We start from the raw sequence: 20,794 nt of genomic DNA, 5'->3' as shown, positions 1-20,794 counted from the left end.
AAAGAGAGTGAAATAAAAATCAATTGAATCCTTTCCTGTCCATACTGCACCAAGTTTCAATAAAATTGTATAAGTAGTTTTCCTGTCATCCTGCTCATAGAAAGGCAGAGGAAGCATAAGCTCCTTGGCAGAGTGAGTTATGACCCACGACCCAGAAAGGTACAAACCGCTGCCCAGTAAAACAGTTTCCTTCACTTCATGTGAAAATACCTGAACTTCTGGACAGTTCCTCTTTCCTCTATAACTCCCTGGACACAGTTTTATGTATATGTGTCTTTATGTATACCTCTGTGTGTGTGTGTGTGTGTGTGTGTGTGTGTGTGTGTGTGTGTGTGTGTGTGTGTGTGTGTGTGTGTGTGTGTGTGTGTGTGTGTGCGTGTCCTTCGTCCTGACTTTCCATCCCACCTGTAGCTATGTATAACCGCTTCCTGGGTGACGCACAAAGGCTCAACCTTTCGGACAGCTTCAGCATTCATAGCATTGCATCCCTCTCTCTCCCATGAGGCTGTATACCGAACACAAACACACATACAATATATACAGTACATACACACACACACATGCCAAATGACTTAGGCCTGCATTTGTTGTGCCCATGCCTGGATCAAGTTTTTCCAGTGTGACTGTGTCCCCGTTTGGCCTCATTTTCCAACACTGCAGACAAAGCACCACAGAGCAAATCCAGAGGCATCATTTCAAAACTGAAAGTATCTCCTCCAAGTTAAACGCAGGGTCACAGCAGTTCCTGCACAGATACATATTTAACCTCTCTGGATGCTTTTCCTTCAGCCGAGCTGCAACAAATGGGATGGGGAAGTTAATCCGTGGGAAAGTATCATGTTAGATCAGGGTTAGGTCTCTCAGGATGCAGTGTGCAGGCTTTGTCTTGCTGGACTACATCCCCCTCTCACGTAGAAGGCGGCACAGGTTCTGATCCAGGGTCTTTTTATCTCAGGCCTACTGCAACTCCCTTGTGGCTGGTCTGCCTGCCAGTGCCATCCGAGCTCTGCAGCTCATCAATGCAGCAGCTCGACTGGTCTTCAACCTACCTAAGTTCACTCACACTACACCGCTCCTCCGCTCCCTTCACTGGTTACCAGTGGCTGCCCGTATCCGCCTCAAGACACTAGTACTTGCGTACCGTGCAGCGAACGGATCGAGACCCAGCCTACATCCAGGACATGGTTAAAGCTTACACCCCAGCCTGTCCACTCCGCTCTGCATCAGCCAATCGGCTTGCTGCTCCCTCACTGCGAGGGACAACTAGACACTCAACAAAAACATGATTGTTTGCTGTCCTGGATCCCAAGTGGTGGAACGAGCTCCCCATTGACATCAGGACAGCAGAAAGTCAAAAAGAGGACATTTGGATTCCTAGTGACCACCAAATTTTACATAACATTTACATTTTATTCAACATGTTTGAACATCTTTGACTTTTTTGTTTGATCTATGTCCCATTCACAAACATTAAAGAGACAGGATTTTTAATCTTTACCAGGGTGTGATCAAGAGGATTTGGCTTCACATTTGGGGAGCTGGCATGTCGACCATCTCTATATACAGTCTAAGAGGAGAAATGCATCATTTAAAAGTAGCATAGTCATAGAACTGTGTGAATATGCAAGGATGTATGTTAATGAGAACTGCTCGGAACACAATGAGTCATTGTCAGGGAACTGATCTCAATCTGAGCAAACATTTGCTAATATTAGCCATTTGCTACTGGTCATGTTGGATCTAGTGAGACTTTGGCTGCTAAATGTTTATGTACTATTGACCACAGTTGTGTTTTATCGCAAATGCATTCAACGTCCTTCTGTTATTTCTTCTATTTAAAGTGAAAACGGAACCTTCATTCACATTCAAGTCAGCTAACATTAGCTTACCTTCTCCATCATAAGCCACCGGTATTATATGACGAGATCAAGTGAAGCTGTAGCAGTTAAATGCCTGATTGTACAGAATTGAGCACTTGTCTCTGTTATTGCTAAAAATGCAATTCATTTGTCAGAGGAAATATATGTTACCCTCTGGTTATTTTTTCTGATCTGCAGGAAAACATGACTGATACCAGCAAATGATGTTGTTTGATTATGTTAACCTGGCCTTTATTTCATGTAGCCTTCTTTCTATTTGCATATGTGGGAAACAACATCAACCTGTTCTCTCTCAGTCTTTTCAATATTACAACATGTCTTAAAACATCCTTCCTCTTGTGAAAAATTGGCGTTACAGATGAAATTTTTTTTTACTGGCAGTGATATTTCGACACATGCACACAACCCCTTGCAACAAACACTAAGTCTTTGCTCGAAAAGCCTTACAATTTTTTTTCATTTTATTGCCACGAGATCAAAGGTGAGCTGAGTCCACATCGCCACCTGAACTACAACAACACAACTTAAACCAGGCCATAACATTTGATCTAATCTAATCTAATTTGACATATATTGATTTGTACGTTACTGTGATGTTGTCGAGGTCATGGTTTTACCACAAGTTTCATAATGCACTCAGGAAGATCGCTGTTAGAGGAGAGTGTGTTTATGTGTGTGTGTGTGTGTTGGGCGTGTATAGACAAATAGCTGGGTGGTTCCGATATACAGCTGCATTGCAAGTGAATGTTTGAGTAAGGGTTGGCTGCAACTTGTCTTGGAGTATGTGAAAGTGAAAAGGCCGTAGTGTGCTTGATCATGAGGCTCCTACAAGACACAGATTAGCATTCAGATAAGCAGTGCTGTGTGCATACTGCATATGTACAGTATACTGGAGGCTTCATGGTATGTGTGCTCAGCTAAACTGGGATCATATAGATGCTCAGCCTCCTGCCAGAGCAAGAGACGCTTTGCAAATACAGACCTGGGTCAGAGAATCTGAGAAACCCTCAGGTACCGAGCGGGCAAACCTCTGGCGGGCCGTGTGAGAAGAGATGTTTGTTTGACCACACATGAGGAATCTTGTGTGTGCTTCCTTTTAGCAGCCAGGCTATATGTGAGTACATATTAAAAGAAGTTAAAACAGTCACTTTGAACCGTCGTCATTGATGGTAAGTACAGAGGAAGGGGGTCACTTTGATTAGACAGGAGATATTCTGTGGTTAAAATACAGCACGAGTCACCTGAGACAGTTACACACAAACTCACACATGTCACATGTGTCTTGTATGATGGTTTATATGTGAAATACCAATGTAATTTGGTTAGTTGCTTGCTGTACATTGTTGTGTTGGCTTTTATATATACCTGTCCAGGGACGGCAAACACACACACACATGTCATGCGGGCACACATACTGTAGACCTGCCAAAATACACAAGATGTTTGTATATGTAAATGAGCTCTCCAGCATTTCACCTACACCTACACTACCCAAAGAAATTTAATACTGATCAATCAAGTGACATTAATGTTTCACAATGTTGTGTTAAACAGTTCTTCCAAAGTTAATTCACTATTTCTGTTTTGGTATCTGAAATGGCTGATTTTAGTGAATACATAATCATTAACCAGTGAAATACAGACAATAGACACAACATGTAGATAAAACTCTTAAAGTTCTTCCTGTATTTTTGAGATCATGAAATGTTGATATAAGTTTATTCTGTTAGTAAGTCAACTGAATGAAATGAATCATAAACATCAGAACACTCTAAAAGACAAACACACACATCAATTGAAAACTAGCGGTAAAACATATCATGAACTACAGTAACTTTTACAAATGTCATCCACCTTTTCACAAATTGAATCATTAATATGATTTACAATTCAACATGCTCAGATACTTTCAGTAAAATGATTTCTTCCTTTCTTTTTTATGATCCATAACTTCAGTATACAGTGTATTACGCAAAGTCTATAAGATGTTTTTTTTACTTGTAATAAGTGAACTTGTCCAGTGTGAGCTGCCCTGATGACACAGGGGGACACAGGGGGACACAGGGGACACAGGGGGACACAGCAGGGGACACAGCAGGGGACAGTGAGTCTGTGTACTGACCCTCCTGTTGACATGCAACGTGTTACAGACAGCATGTAAACGTCGGCGGAGAAATGTAAGGATGATGAGGGCCCGGCTGTGACACGCCCCTAGGAGGGCGGGGCCAGACATGGGGTGAATGGCACGTTGGAAGGGGGCGGGGCCGCTGTGGAAATTACTACATCCACCCTGAGTGACTGCGACCGTCACTGCCTTCACACGACGACCGCACCGGACGTGATTCCTGCTACTGAACACTCGTGTTTTCTTTTTTTTTACCGCATCTGTTCGCCTCCAGACCGGGACCTGATCTGTTCCTTTCCTGTGCCATGGCCACAGAAGAAGGAGAAGAAGAATACTCCAACACCAGTTTGTTGAATAAACCGCTCGACTCAGATGGCATCAAGCTCGCCAAGAAGGTGGGTACAATGGGATTCCACGTTCACTTCTCATTCCTTCTCTCGTTTAACTCAGCCGCTTCGGATACGACACATGGAGGCGAGGAGGCTGCTCCTCTTCTCCTCTTTTCTTTGTTTAAACCAGAAGACTATGAGTGGATCGAGCACACCGGTCCAATGACATTTCTAAGGAGTGACTCAAAGCGCGCCTGGCTCATTGTCATATCTCTACACAGGAGTGGCCCGATAAATCACCCTATAAATAAATAAAAAGATCAATTACAAAAATATACAAAATTCAATAAATCAAATCCTGTAGTCATGCACCAAGAGACCTTCTTTAAACAATCATATTGAAATCATATATTTTCAGGGTTCAGTGAAATAACTTTTAAATCCTTTTTTAAAATTATTATTATTATTATTATTATTATCTATAGACAATAATCATATAGGTTTTCTATGCACTCATTCACCCAGACACTGAGCTATATTTAAACCATGAACGTGCCACTGCGCACTTGGTGGCTGCCTTTCCCCCCCAAAACCGTTCATATTGGTCGTATTTCTGATCGCACACATGTCTGCGTGGCTCACAACATTGCACAGTAAATATATATTTATGTATGTATGTATGTGTGTATGTGTGTATGTATGTATAATCACATAGCGGTGTTTCTCTTTATCATAGCTTTGTGTCTCATTAAAGTAATGGCATAGATGACTAAAGAATGTTCCTCTATCAAACACCGTTGGAGGGTGTTGCCTCAATCGACCACATGAGATATCTAGGTTAAATCCTTCATATCATTTAATGTGGAACACATAATGATGCGTTCACGGGCTTCTCTGAACCCCTCCCACCTCCTTAGAGAAGGGACTCCACTTCTGTCACCTGTCTGCATATGTGAATTATAACGAAGTATTAAAGATGAGAAAAATTGAATGTATCAGAAATAACATGACAGCATGTTGTTTTGTTTTTTTTACTATAATACAAGTCGGCCCTTTTTTGCATCAGCATCTTAATTCTTTGACATATAAGTGGAGTTTTAAGAAAAAAGCAGAGATCAGGGGTTTTAACGTTTTTCTTTTTCATCAAAGTCAAATCGAAAAATCTAAAGAAATCCCCCATTTGTTAGTAATTCCTGCGCAGATCCCGTATTTCCCATGGCCCTGAATGCAGCAGGAAATAGCCACCAAGGCGACGTGTCAGATAATGAGCGAGCAGACCGAAGTGCATTTCTGAAACATCTTAGTCCTCTAACATCTCTGTCTTTTCCAGTAGTGGACTAGTAGTGTTTTGCAGGTGGAATCCAAATACATTTTTAATATTGGGGAGAAAAGAGACCCACCCACCCATTCCTCATGCCTGACTGGCTGAAGCATGTTAACTGTTTATGTTGCGACAAACATATTACCACAAGTTGCTGGAGTGGTGGCCTTTGAGGTGGAGATGTGAGGCTGTGTTTCATGTCAGGTTTACTAAACACTGCTGACCACGCTCATTGACTATATGGAATGAGAGGAATATTATTTTTCTTAATACACCATACACATAACTCCTTATGATCCATACTGCCAAGAGCAGGTGTGTTCTTTCAAAGCTATGTGAGCCTTAATATAGTGTCACAAAGACACATTCCTGTGACGGTTGCATAAAACATGTAGGCGCGCCCTGTCTGTTTTAAAAACCAGGATGAGCAAATGTTTAAATCATCTTTTGCATATGTGGAACCGGTGTTGGTGAATATCAGCCTGAAGTTGTTTGGTCACGAGCCTCTGTCAGGCGCAGAGGGTCTGTAGTGACCACTCCTTCCCCAGCTTTACAGCTTTATTGCTGAGAGCGAGTGGGAATGTGTAAAAGTCACATGGCGGGTGTAAAGTTTGATCCATGAGACCCTGCATTCACCACCACAGAGACTTGACCTAAATCCCCAGATCGACCCAAGTCCTGCGAGGCCCGCAGCCATTGTGTTCCGTCACTACAGTTTGAATATCGCTCCTGTGTTTTTGAAGGTGCTGCTGATGGTCTCTCATTTCAGCCAGGAGCATGTTTATCACTTAAACAAAGGCATGGCTTGGTGCTTCAACAAGATGCGGTCATAGTGACGTTTTGTGTTGTGGTCAGATCCGAGATGAGACGGTGTTTGTTTTCTTGTCCCGAGCGTCATTGACGACAAAAACTGATTATGTGCCTGCAGTTCAAGGACATTTTGCACTAACTGATCTTGAAACGGATATTCTGTTTTGCGTGGGGCTATTAACAGAAGCAGTCAAAGTCTTTGACCACTTGAAAAGAGGGCCGACGAGGCAGCGCCAAACACAACCTCATGATTGGTCAGGGAGGAGGGTGTGTTTTCTCTGTGGGCAACAGTGGTCAGAACACTGGTCACGCTGGCAGCCATCCATTCCAGTGCTAAGTCAGTCCAGGCCGCTGCCAAGGTGCTCTCGCCCTGGCATTTGGTGTGTGTGAGTGACACCATGGTGCTGTCATGTCCTGGCACTAATCACCGGTGATTTGTGTGGCCATTAAGAGTTGTTTAGAGTCTTGACTGTGGAGGAAATTATTACATGTACAGTGAGGAAGAATGAGCTCTTGTTAGGAAACCAAGGGTTTCTTGTTTCCAAGTGGCTGCCCCTGACTTCTGCCAAATATGCTGTGTGGTGGTTAGCTTTTTGCCAGCTGCACTTTCCTGACTCCTTAAGACTCTTGCTGATTTAAAAACTCAGGGCACATTCTTTGTGAGGCACTTACAAATGTATTATTGTCTTAATTGGACTAGTGAGACCTAATTGGGAGGAGAGTTGAGAGGATCTACTAGTTGTGAATTTCTAAGCCAGGGGAGTGTGCTGCTATGAAGCGTGCTGCCTTATGCAGACACCCTGTTGAGGCAAAACTGTTGTCGTCAATTGTTGTAGATTGAACCTATTATTATTTAGTGGCGTAGGGTTTGCCAAAGCCTGGAAAAAGTTTGTGCATAGCTGCAAACAACTTTGGATGCTTTGGCATTACCTTTACAGTAAAAAGGCTGATCTCACGTTTACACAAAATATCCTCATCATTGATTAACTCTGTATTTTCTGTTCTTTCTTTTTTTCCCCCTTAGCATGAGGACGGGAACAAGTTGTCAATCTGCAACAAGTTGTGCTATGCCGTCGGTGGCGCACCCTACCAGATCACTGGATGTGCCCTGGGCTTCTTTCTGCAGATTTATCTTCTGGATGTTGCTCAGGTGAGTTGCTCAATGTTATTTGAAGACTTTCCTTAGTGTTATAACACAGTCCTAAAATAAAGGCCTCCAGTGCTGTCCTTAAAAGACTACTGTACCTCAGATTGTTTATTCACTACTGTCCTGCCACAGTTTGAGGGCATGGCTCTATGCATGATCCTTCCTGTGGCCTCAAAGCACCTCTTTAATTAGTTCTCATACAAGCTCACCAACAGAGGGTCTGACTGTCCAGGACAAAATGAAGAGGTGGAAAAGATTTCGCTCTTCTTTCCATAATTATCTCCATGATTGGGCTCTACAGTATGAAAAGGCTTAGAAGGGTTGGTTCAGAAAAATGCAGGGGAGGGGGGCGATGAGGAGCGGCTCGCTTTAATAGGCTCTGACACTAATCTGATGGTTAAGGCCCAAATAATGTGTAAGTCAACAGCCTCCCGCGGTTTAGCTTTGTCTGGCCACCAGGACTGTTGATTAAGAGTATACTGGGTAACACAGCTTGGTGCCAATTGTACAGTCAGGAGTACAGCACTCATGCTGCGGGTGAACAACAGACACGGTTAAGTTTATCATTTTTTATACTGGCCACAGTTGCACTAATCTTTGTGTCCTCCACTTTGGCAGCTGGATCCCTTCTATGCCTCCATCATTTTGTTTGGTGGCCGAGCATGGGACGCAGTGACGGACCCCACAGTGGGATTCCTGGTCTCCCGGAGCCCATGGACACGTTTCGGGCGCATGTTGCCCTGGTAGGTCTACTCAACAGATTCATACAATAATTAGTAGTCTTTTTTTTTTTTTTTTTGATAGATGTGGTTAATTTTCTCTTCAGCACCTTCCTCCTCTAGCTGTATTATGCCATTATGTATTATGGTGTCATAAATCCTCCCTGAGTTACATACGTGCTTTTGTTAATATGTGGGGCGGCTCTTATCTTCACTGAGTCAGACCTTCGGTTGCAACATTTCCAGCCTCTTTCCAAACTTTCCAACTGTACATGTGTCAGATGTTAGGGGCGGGGCTCTGTGCCAGCACTCTGCAGTGTCATCTCCCAGGAGGGGTTAATATAAGTCATGCTATTGCAATTACTGCTGTACCACTTCCTTGTTGCCCACACATGCATATGTTCGCTCACGCTCCCTCCCCCCTCTCTCCATTTTACTCGCACACACTCACGCACAGCTGCTGTGATACATGCTGGCAATCAAATAATCAACTGAAAAGTGACTCCAGTTAAAATGGTCCAGGCTGCATCACTGAGGCCAGAAGTCAAAGACTTTTTCTAATTTGAACAAACAAATAAAAGCAATCCCTGCAGCTAGCGTGGCCTCTGGCATGGCTTCGACAGATATAACTGCTTCCTGCTACTGAGTGTGATTCTTAAAGGAAACACTCCTGGAGGAATTCCTCTGCAGCTGACCCATTTTCAGCTAATTGACATTTTTATGGTTCTAAATGAAATCTTCTTTGATTCAGACAAAAACAATCACGCCATTTCTGGGAAATCCATGGAGAGCAGCCAGGCCCGGACTGTAATTGTCTGTGGCCCGGGTGTGGCAGTCACGCTGTGGAAGCGGGTAGCCTGTGAGGCTTCAGACCACAGAAAGGTTACTGACCCTTTCCCTTTTCAGCCTCCATATCCCCTCCCCCCACATCTCTGCATCTGAGCAACCAAGTAGAGTTCAACGTCTAAATATCAGACTGTGCCTTTTGTCCTTCAATGTGGTTCCTTCGCTACCGAATACTGCCGACCCCTATGGAACTCTGAGGGGTATAACTCACACGGTTAGATAAGTGTGGTGTAGGGTGTCAGACTGAGCAGCTGTTTAAAGCGGCTGCCAGCCTCTTATCAGCACTGTAGATGTTGTAGAGCTACCTTCAGCAGTAGGTGGGAACATGCAGTACCTCAAGGGGTGATCGGGGCAGAAAATGTTCACATGGATGCAAAGGTGACACTTTCACAGGATGAATGAAAGGTTGGAGGGTCTAGGGGTGCCGCTACACCAGCTTATGTGCCATCTCGTCTGCTTGATTTGAAAATATAATCTCCCTAGAGAAACCTTGTGTACTCAATGGAGCCATAACGATCCCTGGGGATTCTCACCTCAGTTTCCTGCGTTTATATTCCCTTGTGGGCGGCTACAGTGAGAACACCTTCGTAATTAATTTAGAGAACAATGGAATGATCAGACTGTTTTGGTCAGCAGTTCCTGTGACGTGTCGGAAATGTACTTCTTTGGAAAAGTAATGAAGTTAAGGCAGTTACGCAAAATACATTCAAATGACTCCTTGTTCTGGAATTCGCTGGGCGATTACAAAAGAAAATTGATAGTGGATATTTGCAACTTTGGTGTTTGGATAATTGCTATTAAAAGCAGCTCTCTGCCTCATAGTAACCACTGTATATTTAACTTTGAAGAATATTTCTACATGTCAGGAATATTTTGGGTTTTTTGTGTAACTATAAAGGTTTAATCTAATTTTAAAGCAAAAAGTACCGCCTATCTTTTCTCAAAACAGTAGAGTTTTGGTATATGCAGTAAATTAAGATTAATCAAGCTCAACTAACTTGATGTTGTGACGTCATGACTGTAATTTTCACCTAGCTGAGTCAGAGCATCTGAGGATAAGATGGAGGAATGACTGGCATGTTGGGTCTCATCACGCCCACTTAGGTCTCTAGCTGAGAAGCAAGGGAATGAGTTAAAGGAGCTGGAGTAGCTGCAATTCAAAAATCTGTGTTTGGGAAGTGGGGGGAGGGGAGAGCAGTCAAGCTGGCTCATCATTGGTCCAGCCCCAACACACCACCGGCCTCGGCCAATAGCGGCTGCTCAGACGGGCCTGTCAGGATTTTTAAAGAGTGGCTGTGGAATTCAGTGGGGTTACTCCAGTTCAAGGTGTGGGAGCCGAGCAGAATGATTCTCACTGTTGCTGCGGAGCTTCTGGAGCGGTCACAAGTGACGAGCTGCAGCGTTCTGCCTTTCAATTTTATATGCATTTATTTAAAACACTGACTGTTAGGTTTCTTTGTTCACTGTTGATGTAAAAAAACAATTCTATCACAACTTTAATAAATAAAAGAACTGATGTCTGCCGTGGCCAATTTACATTTAAAACTAGAACATGTGAGGGAGGGGGTTTCCCAATTATTCAAGGTTTATTTCCTCATGAATATGTTTTTTTCTCAGATTTCTTAAGTTGCCATTGAAACCCTGACATCAAGGCCTCGGACCCGAACGTTATGCAAATTTCCTCTTTCATTGCAGCTGCTCGCACGCATGCAACCCTAATAAGGGCTGCCGGAAGAGGGAATTCAGGTGTCACAGTCTTGTCAACTCACTGCTCCCGAGTCAGCACGGCTATTTCAGATGACATTTGAATCTGATTTCAGTTGCGGCAACTGGACAGAGCATGTATAGTCTCCTGTGTCGCTGCCGACCTGCAAGCTCGGTGCACAATCTTAGCTCAGCCCTGCAAACTGTTTTAAGAACGGCATGCACTGAGAAAGATGGGACTGGCAAGTTTAATTTAAACATTTCAGCGATTCAGTTTTGTTTTGCAAGCGATGTATTTTTCATAGATTGGATATGAGCGGGAAGTGGCATGTTTAAATCTGGTAGATGTTCAACTGTTGAGACACAGAGGAATCTAACATTGAAAAAAAAGTGCAATCCAAAGTGTCCCGTCATCACCAGATAAAGATAAAACATCTGCTTCGACTTGCACGCCACTCCCAGCACACGCCCACCCTCGCTGCCAACTAAGTGTACAGTTAATCACATCACATGCACGAGAGAGCTCATTGAACACTGCACCTCCTCATGCTCCTCTCTTTAGAGCTCATGCTGTTCGTCTAAATTTTAAGTTCATTAAGTTGATTAGCAGCGAGTTCTGCTGTGGCGAGAAGCTGCGTCACTCTATTTATACATGGCAATGACACGCAGTCCGTACAAGATGCATGATTTCATATCCTGTCAGATAAGGATGAATCACCCAATGGATATAGTTAAATTCCCCACGGGAATAGATGGACAAACCAAACGCTTGATGGGCTTCTCCCTAGCCAGGCTCTTTGGTCCCCCCCCTGTACGTCAGAGGTGTGGTTGCACTCACAATCTGATTGGAGAGCACCCACGTTACCATAAGAGGAAGGTGAAAAGAGGTCAGGAAGTCACCAATGGAAACTCTCACTGTACATCTGCATTTCTTATTTTATTTCCCGAAAATTACCTCGTGGGGAAATTGTGCAAGGAAGCGGGGCAGATGGAGTACACGATGGCACGGATGTGTTTACAAATGTTCTTAGTCACATGAGCAGTTGAAACCTCCCCTCCCCCAAGAGAGCATCATTCCTGCAACAAAGCGGTTTGTTTTACAGGAAACTCCAAATTGATCCTCTCATAACCTTCAGATCCAGCCACTCTTCTCCTCCAGCTCCAACCTTCTTCCCACATGTGAACACCAGGACCATGATATGTGAGAAAAAGTAAACTGAACGTTCACTCTCCGCTGAGGAGAAGTTGGCACAAACTGAATGAAGGACGCACTCCAAGGGGCCACAATTTGATATGTAACACGTGGCCCCTCTCTTCATGTTTGTTGACAGAGTGAAGAGCACGTCACGCTCGAGTAGGATCACGTTTTCATCCACTGATGTTGTTGTTGTCTCCTCTCGTTCTCTCTCCCCCCTCGTCCATGTGCAGGATCCTTCTCTCAACCCCACTGGCTGTGATCGCTTACTTTCTTATTTGGTACGTTCCTCCCTTCGAGGACAGCAAAGTCATCTGGTACCTTTTCTTCTACTGCCTCTTCCAGACCCTTCAAACTGTGAGTACCACACTCACTCTCACTCTCACGCACACACACAGAGTTCCTTGCAGTACAAGGTCATAGAAAATGTTTGCCTTCCTGGGAGTTTTAATATTTACACTTTCAGTGGCTACTAAAAAAATAAAGGTTATTATGTGGTACATAACCTTGAGTTACCTTAACCAGTGCAGTGCCTGTTCTAAACCTGCCTGTATATAATGGGCTGTTTTCTTGGCCTGTGGTGATGCTGGTTGCAGTTTTCTTTCTGAAACTGTAAACGTGGCCTGTAATTGAGTCAAGGCAAATAAAGACCTGCTGTGGGACCCTAAACCTTATTGCCGATAAGTTGAATGGTCCTTGAGATATGTGAGCCACAGCAGATAGATGGAGATTTCTGGAATTATAAGATAGATATATGGATAAATGGATAGATAGTGAATCCTGTCATGTATTTTTCTTTTATCATCACACAGTGAAGTAATCTTGCCTGACTACACAGTTTGCCAGGAAATCATTTCACAATAATCGAAAACAAGCATCAACTTACAGCCTGGGGCATGTTGGCTTAGCTAAAGACTGAAAATGGAAGGAAACTGCTTATTTATCTCACTGCACAATTTCCTGAAATGTAGAAGATCTACTTCTACTTGTTTTGACCAAAAGTGAACAAGAAGAGCTGCGTTCATTTGCTGAATTCTTTTTCTTTTTCTTTGCCTTCAGTGCTTCCATGTGCCATACTCTGCCCTCACCATGTTCATCACCTCTGATCAGAAGGAGAGAGACTCTGCCACTGCCTACAGTGAGTATAACAAGAATCTCCTCACAGAAAACATATCGAGAGGTCACCTCCTCAGTGACCAAACATCTCTCGTGTTTCTTCCCAACCAGGGATGACGGTGGAGGTCCTGGGCACCGTGGTCGGCACAGCCATCCAGGGCCAGATAGTGGGCAGGGCCAACGCGCCCTGCCTCCCGGGACCCGCTGAAATTGCTGCTGCACTGAACAACTCCAACATGTCGGTTTCACTCAATCACACGGGGCCTGTCATTTCCCTGGACGACACGGTAAATGGGCCAATAGCAACTGTTGGAACAGTGTGAACTGAAGATAAGGGCTCAAGTAAAACATGTGATACAGATTGTGTTCTCCCTTTCGTTCTTCCTGTACAGAGAGCGGCCTACATGATCGCCTCCGGTGTCATCTGCGCCATCTACGTCCTCTGCGCTCTCGTTCTTTTCTTCGGTGTGAGAGAGAAAAAAGGTAGAGCATTAATTCCTCAATCAAACTGGCTTTATGTTTCAATTTAGATGCCTGTAATCCCCTCATTAAAGCTTTAAATCAAACTAAAAATTAAGGAAGGAAACACAATAAATTCAGAGGTGAGGCTTGCCTTTTAATTTCATATACCAGGTCATTATAGTCAGTTGTGAGCCCTAAGCACAGGGTTTTTCACAAATTCAAGTCCTGAAAAAATGAAATGAGTGAAAGAAGTGTGTTCATCTGCATCTAATCAATAAAGATGAACACACTTCTTTCATGTGACAGAGCTGTTGCTGACGTGACCGCTGATGCACAATTACGGCTGCATGCTTTGGAATGACTGTCGGCTGACGGGCTGCGTAAAAGCAATCAGGCTCTGGTTATAGCCTCGTGACCAGCGAGGGGACTGATGACACGTTTGTCCAGTACAAGCTGAGCCTGAGAGGCAGCTGCTCACGCCACATGAACTGTAAACCTGTGCTACAGGATTGTTAAGAGCTAAATAGGACTGAAAGTGAATTCTTTCCTATCTTCCCTCCTTGCAGATTCTTCTCGTCCCAGGTCGGAGCCCATGTCTTTCTTCCAGGGAATTAAGCTGGTGATGGGGCACGGGCCGTACGCCAAGCTGGTCATGGTCTTCCTCTTCACCTCACTGGGTTTCATGGTGCGTTTAGAGACATCCACAACTTTTTTTACTATCAGTATTTCAATCACATCTTTAAGTCTCACTTAAATATGCATCTGCAGGATGTTTGTTTTATTTCTATTTGTTCAATTGGTTCTTCTGATCTTCAGTGTTTAGAGTGTCCAGCTTGTTTGCGTGGTGAGCCACAGTTTACAGGGCGCCTGCGGGGTCAGCCCAATGTGTGTGTGTTTAGACATGACAGTTTGCTTGTGTGTTTATACCCACAGCTCCTGGAAGGAAACTTTGCTCTGTTCTGCAGCTCCACCCTTGGCTTCAGAAACGACTTCCAGAATATTTTGCTGGTCATCATGGTGAGCAAACGCACACACCACACACACACACACACCACACACATACAGACAGTGTCTCCATGACTTCAGATGACTCCACTCTTACTCTGACTTACTCTAACCTTAATATGTCTTTACCTTAAAATGTAATGATTTACATTATGGGGGACTTGATTTGCCATGATGTGACTGTGTAAAGAGATTTAGGTCCCCGCAACATGAGTAATACCTGGACCACATACACACACAGACGCAGGTGGCCTTTCCAGACAATTGCTAGGTGCAACGTTCCCATAGCAATGACCACATTCCCCTCCTCGCCTGAAACCTAACAGCCTCCGCGTTTGTGTGGAATACTTGAATCCATTATCTCCAGAGTGCAGACAAAAGCTTCGACTCCCAGGATCACCGCATAAATCGTCTTCGGTTACAAAGCCACTCTGGACTTGGGTTAGACAGCGGCGTCTCCTGGCGGCCCATTTCCATGATGTGTGTCCACTCCGCCTGAATGGCAGCCCGTTCCCACAGACAGTAGAGGAGCCACACTGTCCTCCGAAGCGAAATTTCACTCATGAAAGAATCTGTCAGCCTTTAGTTCCTGACAGCTTTTTATTCCCAATTAATCCAAAGATGTGCCGACTGTAGCACGCCCAGCTCGACTGTTCAGGGTGAGAAAGTACAGGTTAAAGAGGCCGAAAAGATTACACATTTTGATCCTTTACTTTATGGAAAGGATTACGGAGGCAAGCTAGTGACCTTTTTTATTTAAGTACATTTATTTAGTGAAATTACCTTTCAGGGGCTTCACCGCGGAGCTTTCAGAGAAGCTGCTATGAAGTTACTCTTGATCAGCGCTAAGAGATCGTAATCCTCACCTTCACTAATGTGACGAGACCGGCGGACTAATCTGAGAAGCCCGGCTCTTATTAGATCAAAGATATGTTGCACAAATCAAACTAACTGGCGTTATATAAGAGGACGGTAAAGGTCAGATGTGATGAAACATTGTGTGAGAGAGAACCTGGAGTTCATCAAATGTCGCCAAACAAAAAGAGCCTTGTGTGTTCCCTTTTTTGTCAATGTGAGGCACGTTGCAGAAAGCATGCCACACCGCACATTGTTCCCCGACCTCGATGCTGCACGACAGATTGACGCATTTTCAAGAGCTGGACAGTGTTTACACCAGAGAAGAGGCCAAGTATGTCGTGCTGCAGTGTTTCATTCGGAAGGAACTCACTGAGGTTTACTTTATGAGGTCCACTTATAGGATAAAGGCCCATTAATGGATAATGACTGTGTTGATTCAGAAAGTCCGGAGTGTCTCACTTGGACATTTGCGTTCTCACATCCAGCCCCTCCAGAGAATGTCAGGACATTATCTTGAGGTCAGTGCATTAAAACACAGACACGTATGTGCAGTGAGACAGAAGAGATGTGTGGGAAGTTTATCTCTCAGCTTAGCATCTCACTCGTGTCCATCAGAAAAGGTGGCGGAAAACGCACAGTTTCACACAGGCCTTTGTGTTATCTCTCCCTTATTCAAACACTGTGGGGATCAGAGGTCATACTGATCCGACCGAGCCCTCTGCCCAGTCCCGTAGAGTCGATAGGATGACCCCTGTGAAGTGTTGCAACACATCAGGCTCAGGTTTTGTTTTGGGAAGAGCCGGAGAAGCCGTGTTCTCTTCCGCCGTCGCTGTTGTGTTTGGCAGGTGTACGGCTGGTCGGAGGTGCTTCGCCACGCTTCAAAGTCTGAAGTGGAAGCTGAGGCATTCTGAGAATTCACCTCATGTCCTGTTCCCTTACTTTTATGTCGCGTGACACACGGCATCATCCAGGCTTTCTTTTCCAAAATCATGTTAGTCAGTAATAAAGCACCTTATGTGGGATTTATGTGTGTGTAAAAACGAAACCGCTGGTTAACCAGAATTTGAATGTTGTTTTTCTTCTCCCCCCACAGCTTTCCGCTACTCTGGCCATCCCCTTCTGGCAGTGGTTCCTCACTCGCTTTGGGAAAAAGACGGCGGTTTATGTTGGCTCCTTGGTAAGAGCCACAGTTCCATCCAGAAACCACTTCTAAGTCAAATTAAGTCTGTGTGATTGATGGGAATAGAGTGTTATCCTAGGTGCTGTAAGAAAACTGCTTGAGAGTCTTAAAGACTTGCTTTAGGGAGTAAATCTGTGCAGGGCAGCTGATCTGCTGCCCTTTCACGGTCTCATATAATTTTCTTCTTTCCAGTCTGTGGTTCCCTTCATGATCCTGGTGGTGTGTCTGAAGAGCAACCTGATCGTCACCTACATCGTCTCCTTCGCTGCCGGGGTCGGAGTGGCCGCAGCCTTTCTGCTGCCCTGGTAAGACCATTGCTGTTGCTGGCTTAGCTTTTTACATGCAGGATCATCGTGTGTGTGTGTGTGTGTGTGTGTGTGTGTGTGTGTGTGTGTGTGTGTGTGTGTGTGTGTGTGTATGTGTGTGTGTGTGTGTGTGTGTGTGTGTGTGTGTGTGTGTGTGTGTGTGTGTGTGTGTGTGTGTGTGTGTGTGTGTGTGTGTGTGTGTGTGTGTGTGTGTGTGTGTGTGTGTGTGTGTGTGGCTGCTCCCAGACATGCACTGAACTCCAGATAATCTCCAGAAAGTCTCTGGAGGGGCTGTGAGAGCGCAAATGTCCGGGCAGCCCTCTAGTAAAGGAGCTGATGTGAGAACTCAGCAGGAGTGCGGACATTCTCCGGAGTTCATATCTGAAAAAAGCTTCTGTGTGAAACCAGCACTGACTCTTGACTCTATCTCTCAGGTCCATGTTGCCCGACGTTGTTGATGATTTCCAAGTGCAGAACCCGAACTCCTGCGGCCACGAAGCTCTCTTTTACTCCTTCTATGTCTTCTTTACCAAGTTTGCCTCTGGAGTCTCCCTGGGCATTTCCACTCTCAGTTTAGAGTAAGTACTCACATGATAGAACACAATCACACAACCTATATTCTAAATGTGTTGTAGGGGCTTTATCCCATTTTTAAAAAAAAATAAAAATAAAAAGTCAAAATGAGGCTAAGCCAAATCTCCCAGCACCCAAATCCCTCTTCAAAGTGAGGAAATCCTTTAACTGTTCTTTTAAGTACAGTAAGGCTGTGGTGTGTGTGCATGCATCGCATGACTGACTTTTGATCCGTGATTTGGTGGGAAACTTACCTTCATTAAAGATCTCCGCTCTACTAAAATGTATGACTGTAGTCTATATTAGTATAGAACATAAATACATTGAGTTTAATTGTAATGCTTGTGTTTTCAGTTTCTTGACTGTTTCGTCTCTCTTTAGTTTTGCAGGCTACATCAGCAGAGGCTGCTCTCAACCAGAGGAAGTGCACATAACCTTGAAGGTGCTGGTTTCCGGCGCGCCCGTCGCTCTCATCTTTGTTGGCCTGACCATTTTGTACTTTTATCCAATCGATGAGGAGAGAAGGCAGGGCAACCGCAAACTGCTCCAGGAACAGAGGTAAGACCCGGTTTAAATCCTCCTTCTCTTTCTCTCTTGTGTTCATGCATCTGAGAAGCAAACGTCCAACTGAAGATGCTCTTCATTTCTTGCAGGGACAACGAGACAGATTCAGAGACAGAGTCGACAGAGCTGGCCCACATCACGTAGGAGGACCCGTGGACCAATCGGGTGATCGACTTGGCACTTTGCACTGGACAGGACCTGCGGACCTGTCGGCCTTCTCGCATCACACAGACACCGCTCTGTCCAATCTCACCGCTGCTGTTACACGTCTCCAGAAACGTGTGCGTTTTTCAAAAGAATCACTTCAGCCACGCTGCGGTCTCTTTAATAACAAACACACCTGCCACATCTGGGACAGTTTTCCTGCCATGAAATTCATTTCCTCTTTTATTCAGTCGGATCTCATGAAGCCTTACGTTTTGTATCACATACAACTTCTGAGTACTGGACAAAAAACGTTTTTTTTTGTGGTTAAAACTGCACGAAACCATGTAATGTGTTGGGATCAGTGTTTTGTCAGTGTTGCCATTACTGGTGCTACTCGCTGGAACTGAGCATATTCAATCCTCTTACATACAACCAACAATAATGGCCTTGAGCGCTGAGCTACAAACAACTTTATAGTTCAGAGACGAAACCGTCGAAGGAAACTTGAACAAAGCGATAACGCCTTAATTTCCGATCTGTTTTGGGTTTTAACATTCAAAATGGAGACTTGTGTCGGTCACTCGCTCCTGAGTCATTGACTCGACTTGCTGTGTATTGTGAACATTTTGGAATGTGTTTTGTAATTTAACAGTTTCTCCTGATCGTCAGTCAGTTTCCATCTCATTCCTGTCGCACTGTTGTTTCTTTTAAACTTCTTTTTTTCTTAAAGAAGTCGTAATAATGTGATGTTGGAACCAATGGCCAGACAGTAACCGCTGTGGTCTCATTGTCGTTCCCAACCATTAAGCTGAAACCACTACATGAGTAAGAGTTAGTTTGCACACGTAACTGCAATGATTATCCGGCAATTGAATTATTAACAGCTGCTGAAGACAGGAAAAGCTTTTTTTCTCCAAATGCGTTCACTTCCCTAATATTGAGCAAAACAAATGGTGACTGCAGCCGGTGCTACTTTAGTGATATCATTATTTCAATATTTATTAGTTTTGATTCTACTGTTGTTGAATGCATGTTTGCTGGAAAGTCATGCCCTCTGCAGTATTTAAATCTACTTAAAGCCTGTAAGGTTTGTTTTCCAACTGAATTTAAAAAATAAAAAAAGATGAGGTGGGAGTCAAAATTTTAAAAAAACATTCACCCCATTGCTACTGCCTTCGCTCCATATGCGTTTGAAAAAGGGAAGCGTATAATTGTGGAAAAAAAGAGGATGGGAAGGTGTGGAAGTGGACTTGTAGTCTCTGTTGTTTGTTTTTTCTTTGTATATATTGTACATGTGTTTGACGCAACAAGCTGGGATTCTTTGTGATCATCAAAATCCCGGTAATTAAAATGAGTTAAATATTTATATTTGTTGATATGAAAATGTGTTCGCATATGTTATACATACTGTTACATCTTCCACATGTTTCTGACAACTGAGTTGTCGATGTGAAAATGTAGGTCTATCAATTACAACTTTATATATACTGTATGTGCCAACACAGTGCCATGTTAACCCCAAACCCTGTTTTAACTGTAAATCCTGTAAATGTCCATGTTTCTTGTCTTTTACGGCTCCGTCTGTGAACTTCCCTCATGACTCTTGAGGCTGTAGCCAAATGTGTGAGCTTTAATCCCACGTGGACACACAGAAGCCTTGTGTACGTGCCTCCTGTGCATATGTAGATATTGTATGTAAACCTGTAAATATCTTTGATATACGTGGCTGCAAGTGAAATTAACGTTGTATATTGTACTGTAGTAATTTAAGGAAAAGATGTTGGGACTGGAGAAAAAGAGGTTAATAAATACTAATGGATGAAGTGTACAATGGAGATGTCAGCACGTCTTTACTTTAAACCAAAAAAACGATTTAATCAAGGAACAAAATGAAGGGGGAGATTTTAATGTTTGCACTCTTACATCTCACAGTTTGTCCGACAATTTTGTACACACCCTGTCTGTAGGACATCCTAAAATGTCCTATAGAAATACCTGGAACAGCTAATGTGAGCAGGAGTAAAATTGAAATCCCTGTTAGGCAAAAATAACTTTAAAATATTACAAATACTGAGGGAAAAAAAGCAAATCCATCACATTAATCAGACTTAGTGTGATGTGGAGACATTATTAGCTGGACATTCATACACTACACTGTCAGTAGCTTTTCAGTTGAACTTATATAGTTGGTTCAGTGCGATGCTTATAAGGTATGTTATTCAGTGTACACTACTGACATCTAGTGGTCAGTTCTTTCACTTAAAAAAACAAAACAATATTGACAATTAAAAGAATTAGCTTGAACATTAAATATTTTTGTTATTATTTAATAGCAGTAATTATATCTATAGAGTAATCTAGGGGTGTAAATATAGGCACATAATGTGTTATATTTAAAAAGCAGCATCAATGGTAGGGGCACAAATAATAAACTATTTATATATATATATATATATATATATATATATATAGTATGTGTTAAAGACCAACAGTTGATTTAACACAAAA

The 20,794-nt window shown here is 43.5% G+C and overlaps 1 protein-coding gene across 1 annotated transcript; it reads left to right on the top strand.

Annotated features, from left to right (window-relative positions):
- The first annotated feature begins 4,184 nt into the window (after window positions 1-4,184).
- Window positions 4,185-20,114, top strand: mfsd2ab (major facilitator superfamily domain containing 2ab). Its single transcript, XM_035182812.2, has 14 exons — window positions 4,185-4,400; window positions 7,490-7,615; window positions 8,231-8,355; window positions 12,310-12,433; window positions 13,136-13,214; window positions 13,304-13,479; window positions 13,585-13,675; window positions 14,221-14,339; window positions 14,588-14,671; window positions 16,611-16,694; window positions 16,890-17,002; window positions 17,437-17,580; window positions 17,957-18,133; window positions 18,229-20,114. The coding sequence occupies exons 1-14, from the start codon at window positions 4,311-4,313 to the stop codon at window positions 18,281-18,283; spliced, it is 1,587 nt and encodes a 528-aa protein (XP_035038703.1). The 5' UTR covers window positions 4,185-4,310; the 3' UTR covers window positions 18,284-20,114.
- The last annotated feature ends 680 nt before the right edge of the window (window positions 20,115-20,794 follow it).

Source organism: Hippoglossus stenolepis, chromosome 17 (genome assembly GCF_022539355.2).
Source record: "Hippoglossus stenolepis isolate QCI-W04-F060 chromosome 17, HSTE1.2, whole genome shotgun sequence".
NCBI lineage: Eukaryota > Metazoa > Chordata > Actinopteri > Pleuronectiformes > Pleuronectidae > Hippoglossus > Hippoglossus stenolepis.
The sequence above is the reverse complement of the archived record's forward strand: the minus strand, read 5'-3'. Positions and strand labels throughout refer to the sequence as shown.